We start from the raw sequence: 8,422 nt of genomic DNA on the forward strand, positions 1-8,422 counted from the left end.
TCCTACATCCTAAACTGCTCGCAAACATCTTAGATCCAATGGCTTCGCGTTCATGTCAGAGGTCGGTCAAAGGTCAGACATGTGATTGGGCAATCAGTTTGTAAGGTTTTCCTTCTTCTCAGGACTGTTTGTCCTTGATGACGTTTGTGAAATGCAAAGGACAATTACTCTTTGGAGGCTTGAGATGTGGCGCTAGCTCTTTTGCGGAGGACGGCTGGAAGGTTGCAGTCGGCTGGGAACCACATCCAGTGGCCACCCTGGATCAAAAATGAAACAGAATATGCAGAAACATACTGAAAAGGACCTGGGAATCTTTCAGTCTTCCTGCAGGATACACTACAGACCACAATGTTGGTCTTGAATGTTTCTTTTTGATTTAAATAGATTGTGAACAGGGACAGGATCGTCAAGCAGCACATGAAATCACGCCTCCTCCTCTTGCACTCAAGGAGTTTGACGTCCCAATTTTTGTAAGTTCCCAAAACCGACAATCTGCGAACAATCTCACCAAATTGGCACAGCGGCTGGCCAGGAGTGAACACTGCAAGTTTTTTGTTTTTTTTTGCAGTGCAGTTCCAATAGGTTTCAAGCTTATGACTGGAGTATGAACTTTTTTTGTTTTTTGCCGAAAATTTCCTGAAAAAAAAAAGAAGTGCTGTCAAAGGAACTTACATATCATAGCATGGAGATTGTGGTTAAAGACTTACCATGTAATCATTTTCTACTCGGGGGGGTTCAACGTTAGGCTTTTAAAATATTCAATCTTTCCAGAAGAAACTGCAAGCAGCTGAAGGATTCATACTAAATCAAAAATAAACCTTCATCATAATTTCCCATTTGCCTTCTAGCCATATACAAACATCTTAATGCATTTTCCAAGCTCTGATTCATGAAGTTTATATTTTCGTGGGGACACATTGCTTATCTTGGAGACGTTATTCTGTACCACTCCTCAGTGTGTGTGTGTGTGTGTGTGTGTGTGTGTGTTTGCGTGTGCATGTGTGTGTGTGTGTGTGTGTGTGTGTGTGGATTACACCGAGGCCCAATTTTCTGCATTTTTAAATGGACTTGACCTTTTCAGCAGCCTGAGGCACCTGCAGACCTCAGGGCCTGAGCCCAGACGCATGGAGGACGGGTACGCCGCGTCCTTGACTCTCCGAAAAGTCTACGGATGCAACCTTGGAACTTTTCATCAATCCAGTATCTCCCTCATTTAGTTTGAATGTTAATTGGTAAAAAAAAAAAAGCAAAGCAAATTATGCTTCACAGATGTGGGAATGTAGTTTTAAAAAAGAAGAACAGGACGTAATTACAATGTCTATTTTGCCTGATGGGGTAAATTATGCTTTATTGGGTCTGGTTCATAACCAAGTACTGATTTTGTGCAGAATTTGTCACGGACCATTTTGATTATCATGGCCTAATTTGGGCTGCACGGTGGTGTAGTGGTTAGCACCTTCGCCTCACAGCAAGAAGGTTCTGGGTTCGACTCCCGGTTCAACCAGGGCCTTTCTGTGTGGAGTTTGCATGTTCTCCCCGTGTATGTGTGGGTTCTCTCCGGGTTCTCCGGCTTCCTCCCACAGTCCAAAGACATGCAGAATGGGGTTAGGTTCATTGGAAACTCTAAATTGACCGTAGGTGTGAATGTGAGAGTGAATGGTTGTCCGTCTCTGTGTGTGGCCCTGTGATAGGCTGGCGTCCTGTCCAGGGTGTACCCCGCCTCTCGCTCAATGTTAGCTGGGATTGGCTCCAGCGACCCCCCGCGACCCTTAAATGGATAAAGCGGTAGACGATGAATGAATGAATGAATGGCCTAATTTGGATTTTTGCAGACCGTTTATGGTTCACCTTTCATATTAACCTGTCCTGGATACAAGAGACACAATTTTTCATAAACTGCAAATGGTTGGTTTGTAGTTCTCCCTAGTTTCGGACATGCGTCCTCTCCCACTCTACCCCCCAAAAATCCCCAAAAGCCAGACTACTGTGCTGAGGGCTCCAGGGTTTGTTAGGGCCACGTCACACAGGGCAGGTGTGAGAGTATAATAGAGTATAAAAGTGAGCGGGTGTGACGTGAACGCTGTATAAATCACAGTGGGTGATTTATACATGAACATTTATGTTATTTATATAATTTATACATTACAACATGAGTTGAGGATGTTGCTGTTGTGTCAACATGAACATCCCATCATCCAGTTTTCCTTTCAGACAGACAAAGCAGATTCGACAGGAACATTGACCTGAACCCAGACAGGGTCATCTCCCTCCATGTCCATCCCACATAAGCACGCACACTCCTCTCCTCTCTCTCATCTGCACCTATGTGCTCTCGTCATATTTAGATGGATTTACTGCAGCTGTTCGAGTTTCCTCCGTACCCTGCGGCTGAACTGGAAACTCTGCACCACCTATACTGCAGGACATGTATTTGCGTTGCTTGGTCTTGTCTCTCCTTCTCTCTCACGCTCTCTCTGTGACTACTATCCTTTATGCCTCTGCGTATAGTCTGTCCACTTGTTATAATTATTATATGTCAACATTTTAATGATAGCGCGGAGGTCGTGTTCTGTATGTGGCTCAGGTCCTGTCTCGACATGGCTCGACATCTTCCCAGATTCATGTTCTTGCTTCTCCATGATGAACTTGTTCTGTTGGTATTGCTGTTTACAGTGACATTTGGATGTGCGCTCTCCTGAGGTGTCCTCAGGTGTCTTTTTATTTTTTTTGTTGAAGGTTTTTTCGTGGGGATTTTTATTCCTTATCCGAATCAAGGGTCTACTCTCTAGCAATCTAGATATTGTTGTATGTTGTGCATATTGTTAGTGGCTTTGAGGTAATTCGTTATTTTGGGTGAAATAAATAAACTTAACTAAACGAATTGAACCTCAGTGTTTTTCCTTTTTGCAGGGTCTTCTCCTTCTTTGCATGTTATGTACTCTGCAGCCCTGACGGGAAGCAATGTAATTCCACTGGTGATGAGCACTGCAATGAAAGTAGATTGAGAGTAATGACAATAAATGCTACCTTGACCTTTAACCCCTGTTGGCCATGCTTATTCTAATTATAACAACTTTGAAAGAGTATTGGATTTTTTTATTATTATTCTTTCTCTGTTGTAAACTTGTTTCACTGCAAGATCAGTGGATTTTAATTGCATTAACATTCAGGATCAACCTACAGATTTTTTATATGTTTTCATAATGTGATCATTTTACAACAAACTCCTTGTTTAATGAATAAACAGCATGGGCACTGTTGCAATGAACAGGTCTTTGTGAAAGGTCCAGCTTTTGATATCACATGATCTTCATCTGAAGATGAAGATAAGATAAGATCAGATAAGATAATCCTTTATTCGTCCCACAAGCGGGGAAATTTGGGTTGTTACAGCCGGATGGCAGAATATAAAAAAAGAAATTGGTGTGTACAAAATATAAAATATAAATACTATATACAGATTAGTAAACATAATGGAGAGTAAATATTGCAAAGTTGGTAATTGCACTCCTTTGAAATTAAATGAAAAATTGCACTTTAAGTGTGTGTGTGTGTGTGTGTGTGCGTGTGTGTGCGTGTGTGTGTGTGTGTGTGTGTGTGTGTGTGTGTGTGTGTGTGTTCTACTGAGATCAGTGCTGAAAGAAAGGAAGGTTTCTGGATCATTTCACATGAAAGACCATCGTTGTGATTATTAGTATTTACCGTATTAGGTCTTTATATGGTGACATTGAATAGCTCCACTGGATTTAATCAATCAATATCCAATCAAAAGAGTGAGTGGTTACATTACTATAAGTTCACACTATATAGATCAGTCATTCAACGATTTTCGCTGCTGAGAGAGAGAGAGAGATGACCTTTGATTTAGCATCTTCTGGCATCAGCTGGTATCTTCTCTCTCCCCCTCTCTCTCTCTCTCTCTCTCTGTGTTTGTGTGCGTGCGTCAACTTGTCCATCCTTGCTCTCGTCACAGCCACGCAATTGGCCGGGTACGGGAGGGGTTGAGGAGGGGGTGTGTGGGGGGGGGGGGGGGGGAGTCCACGACGGGTGACAGTGACCATGTCAGTGGCTCGTAGCAGAAGTTGGCCCTATAAAAAGCAGCGGCCGCTCTCGCAGAGCAGCTCAGACTCCCTCCGCTGCAGGTGCGCCAATTCCAGACAGTGCTGCGCGTAATGGAGCGCACTTTCCGAGAGCAGCTCTTCTTCCTGCTGTTGAGTCTGTCCGTCCTCAAGGGAGACGCCAGATACATCGAGGTAAGAGTCGGGCCACACTCTGGCACACTTTGGATCGGCTGTTGTTCACAGTTGAGGAGCTGCCGTTTAACTTTGCACACACTTCTTCTTCTCCTCCTCCTCCTCCTTCTCCCTCTGCAGCCCAACGACATCTCCAAAGATGAACTGTATTCATTTTTCAACTCGGAACTCAAGAGAGAAATACCCGAGGAGTTAATTTACCGCCGACCTCTGCGTAAGTCATATGAAATATGTGTATACAGGCTGTATCCTGCAATACTGTAACACATGATTCTGCAGCTTTTAGAGATTATTAAAAAAAAAAGAATACAAATTTGCATGTATTCATCCCTCACATTCACTCTCTAAATCCAAATCAGTGCACGATTTAAAATAGAATATAAAAAGAGACGTGTACACTATTTCATACTCATTCTCAATTTCATTTCATTCCACTCTCAGTAAGCTGAACTGGCATTGGAATTAAAAAAAGAAGCGCAAACTATCCCTGTAATAAACAGTTATTAACACGATCAAAGGTCTCTTGCGATGTGAATGTGCCCCTCAGGTTGCCTGGACATGGTGGCGGTGGAGGGTCAGTTCACCTTCACGGCGGAGCGTCCTCAGCTCAGCTGCGCTGCTTTCCTCGTGGCCGAGCCCAGCGAGGTGATCAGCGTGGAGTACGACCGTGTGGACGTCGACTGCGGGGCGGGGGACTTTGTCACGGTAACAAAGCCTCTGCCGCTCCAAACATGCATCTCCTGCTTCACAGAAACTTATTTGCTCCGTCATATAGTTGTCAAGATGTGACTTGTATGTTTTTTTCTGGTACAGGTGGTTTTCATGAGCACACTGGGGTCAGTTGACTTGCTTGACTAAGCCTGATTAGGCAAAAAGCTCCTTCAAAATGTAAAGCAGTTGCATGTACACCAACTCGCTTAAGGTGACCCCGCCGTAGAGCCCTCCTCCTCCACATGCTAAACATGTCGAGTTCAGATCGGAGCAAGATCAGTCCTTACCGCTCCAAACAGAACCTCGCAGAAAGTCATCCTCGACCGCAGCTGACCCGCCACCGCCCCGATTCTCCCTGTCCATGTGTGCCGTGCAGGTGTTTGACGGCTGGGTGATGAAGGGGGACAAGTTCCCCAGCTCGCAGGATCACCCTCTGGCCCTGCACGAGCGCTACGTGGATTACTGCGACTCGGGATCGCCGAGGAGAAGCGTGCGCTCCTCTCAGAACGTGGCCATGGTCTTCTTCCGCATCCACAGCGCCGGCAGCAGCTTCACCCTGACCGTCAGGAGACACGTCAACCCCTTCCGTGAGTACACTTGTCATGACCACAGGGGAAACGGTCAGGATACATATACATGGCACACCAATGTAGGTGTTTGTGGTGACAACACGAGGCCGGCAGGGCGCTTTAGTCATCAAGTGCACCAACGGGGGACAGTTCCTGGATCTGGGACCATGAGCAAATGATTGGTGTGCAGTGATTTGTTAGAATGAATTGATCTTTTTTTTTTTACTCTTTAAGTACCAGATTTGAATTCTGTGAAATGTGAAGCCAGTATAAAAAACCTGTAATGCAAACACTTTCACAAGTGAATATGCCCAAAGGAAGTTTGACAGGCTTTGCTAGAGTCTGACTTTGTGTGTGTGTGTGTGTGTGCCCATCCTTGCGAGGAGACCCTGCCTGTGACGTCCCTCCTTGTACTCTTTGCAGCCTGTAATGTCATCTCGCAGTCACCAGAGGGCAGTTTCACAATGGTGATCCCGCAGCAGCACCGAAACTGCAGCTTCTCCATCATCTATCCGGTGGAGATCGACATCTCAGAGTTCAGCCTGGGACACACCATCAACTTCCCCAAGGTGAACGGAATCACTGCGCATCTGCGTAAAGTGTCGCCTCAGCGCTCTGGTTTTTCTTCTCCTCGCCAATGTTTTTTCTTCTTCTCAAGGTTTTGCCACCACTCCCCACATAATGGGGGGGGGGGAAGCACAACAGCAATATGTCTTTCGGGGAACAATGCCTGAGTTACATATCAATATCTACTGATTTTTGCTTTGAAAACTATTGTTGTGATTTGAGTGACGTGACCCTTTAAAGCCAAATGTTGAGCACAGTTGTTGCATGTGATTAACGCCCATTTTTATCACTGCCCCTTAATTCACGCCCCCGCATGTGTTTTAAGTCACTGCGTGAAAGGTTATGTAATTCTTTTGATGCTTTATGAACGGGTGAGTAAACAAAACAGCAGCAAAACCTCATATCTGTATGGAAAAAAAAAATCAATATGTCATATCAACAATGGCTCAGAAGACTGCATGTAAAATGTCAAAGTGGCTCATATTGACCGACCCTCGGAGAATTAAAAAGGCAGCTGTTTGCTATTCATCATATTAACTCAAAATCCGACAATTTCAGTGTTGCAGGTTGGTTAATGCAGGCTGGAGGAGAACATTTTTTTGTTTGTTGTTGGAATGGTTGAGTTGAAGAGGTCGAAGCGGAACATCGCACTGGCGCCACCTTCTCGCTCCTTCAGAACAGTTTTCCAAGAAAAAATCAAGCTGCTTTTGCTTTCCCCTGCAAAAAGAAAAAAAAGCTTGCGTCATCTCATACTTTTTAACACATGACCAATGAGGGTGTTCTCTGTGGTGCACAGTGACTATTCACACGAAGTTGCCTGTCAAGTGTAAAAGAAGGGTTCTTTTATTCAGAGGCTGATTATGAAAAAATGAAAAGCAAAGGGGGCATAATAGGATGTCAAAAAGGTTTTCAAGGCGACTGGATACAAACACACGAAAGCATTGGATGTGTGTCTCTTCCTCACACCGTCCGATATGGTGTTGAAATGTCCAAAACGCAGTTTCACTGACAGGATTGTCACTATTTCACTATTTATGTTAAATTTATTGTGTTCGGCTGTGTTTTTCCTCAAAGACTCACACACATACAAACTCAATCCGCGTCAGTCGTTGTGATGAATTGAATGAGCCACGTGCTGGTCTTCACAGAGATCCACGCCAAGATGTGCAGAGGCTGGAGATTCTGTGCAGTTGCTGGGAGGAAGTGGCATCGACACGTCAAAGCTGCTGCCCATCACTGACTTCTGCATTTCCTTCACTGGTCCCAGTGAGTACCCCCCGGTCTCCTTTTTTTTTCTTCTCCATCTGTCATAAGACAAAGCCACTGGTTGAACTAAGACTTTTGCTATTTCTTCTCCACCCTCCTGCAGCTCACATGAAGGTTGGCTGCGATAACACCGTGGTGAGGATGGTGTCCAGCGGGGCCTTCGTCAACCGCGTGTCGTTCAGCTACCGGCTACTGGACAGCCAGGAGCTCCAGACGATCAAACTCAACAATGTGGAAGATTTCTGTTTCAACAACTGATCCCAGCAGGATTGTAAAGTGACAAGTGTATCAATCGTTTGACTGCAAACTGTTTTTTGTTTTTTTTTACAATTTTATTTAAAGCAACAGCTCCAGCTGGTCATGTCTTCAATCCAAAGACACAGACATAAATGTGTATGGAAAATATGATGAACACAGTCATAATGATGTTATGATATTCAAATTGCAAAGATTCACTGGACTCTTCTTTCATTCTTTTTCATTTTCTTTTGTTTATTGTTGCTAAATAAATCTTAATGTGTCCTTTTGTGTTTGGTGGAACTGCAGTTATTTACATATTTAGCCTTATGTTCAATATCTGTCATCATGAAGATATTATTGTTGTTATGCTATTCATGGGCTCATGGTCAACATTCTTGAAAAAGAATGGTGCTAAAATGAATGTTGCCTTCTGATTATTTTTGACGGATGATGCACGATGGGTACAAGTATTCATTGTCATTTTGCAGTTCGATTTGTATAAAGCCCTTTTTGTAATAAAATTGTACTGCATGGCAAAGCACTCACCTGTGGTTTTGTTTCAGCTGTGTCAAAATGTGCTGTTTTTAACAGTGGGAAATAAAGCTGTGCACCACTCATAAACAGGAAAACATATAAACAAGAAATACACAAGACTTATTTTGAGTCCAGACACAGACAGAGAGTATGATTAGATTTGATTTGATATAAAGCTACTTAAGTATGTTCCTTTTTCGCTTACATATTTTCTACATGATATTCACCACTTGCTCCTTGCACGGGAAATTCCTGCATCTATTCCTGTCTGTTATGTGCACA

At 43.8% G+C, this 8,422-nt stretch overlaps 1 protein-coding gene across 1 annotated transcript; it reads left to right on the forward strand.

The window, feature by feature from the left end:
• Window positions 1-4,062: 4,062 nt before the first annotated feature.
• Window positions 4,063-8,147, forward strand: LOC118301521 (corticotropin releasing hormone binding protein). Its single transcript, XM_035627115.2, has 7 exons — window positions 4,063-4,253; window positions 4,374-4,467; window positions 4,801-4,958; window positions 5,341-5,551; window positions 5,957-6,102; window positions 7,249-7,366; window positions 7,470-8,147. Exons 1-7 carry the CDS (start codon window positions 4,173-4,175, stop codon window positions 7,622-7,624), a joined length of 963 nt encoding a protein of 320 aa, XP_035483008.2. The 5' UTR covers window positions 4,063-4,172; the 3' UTR covers window positions 7,625-8,147.
• The last annotated feature ends 275 nt before the right edge of the window (window positions 8,148-8,422 follow it).

This window comes from Scophthalmus maximus, chromosome 2 (genome assembly GCF_022379125.1).
Source record: "Scophthalmus maximus strain ysfricsl-2021 chromosome 2, ASM2237912v1, whole genome shotgun sequence".
NCBI lineage: Eukaryota > Metazoa > Chordata > Actinopteri > Pleuronectiformes > Scophthalmidae > Scophthalmus > Scophthalmus maximus.

Coding starts and splice junctions, on each gene's coding strand:
- LOC118301521 (XM_035627115.2), top strand. CDS start 4,173: ATGGAGCGCACTTTCCGAGAGCAGCTCTTCTTCCTGCTGTTGAGTCTG. Junction 4,254..4,373: donor GAGACGCCAGATACATCGAG/GTAAGAGTCGGG, acceptor CTCCCTCTGCAG/CCCAACGACATCTCCAAAGA. Junction 5,552..5,956: donor GAGACACGTCAACCCCTTCC/GTGAGTACACTT, acceptor TACTCTTTGCAG/CCTGTAATGTCATCTCGCAG.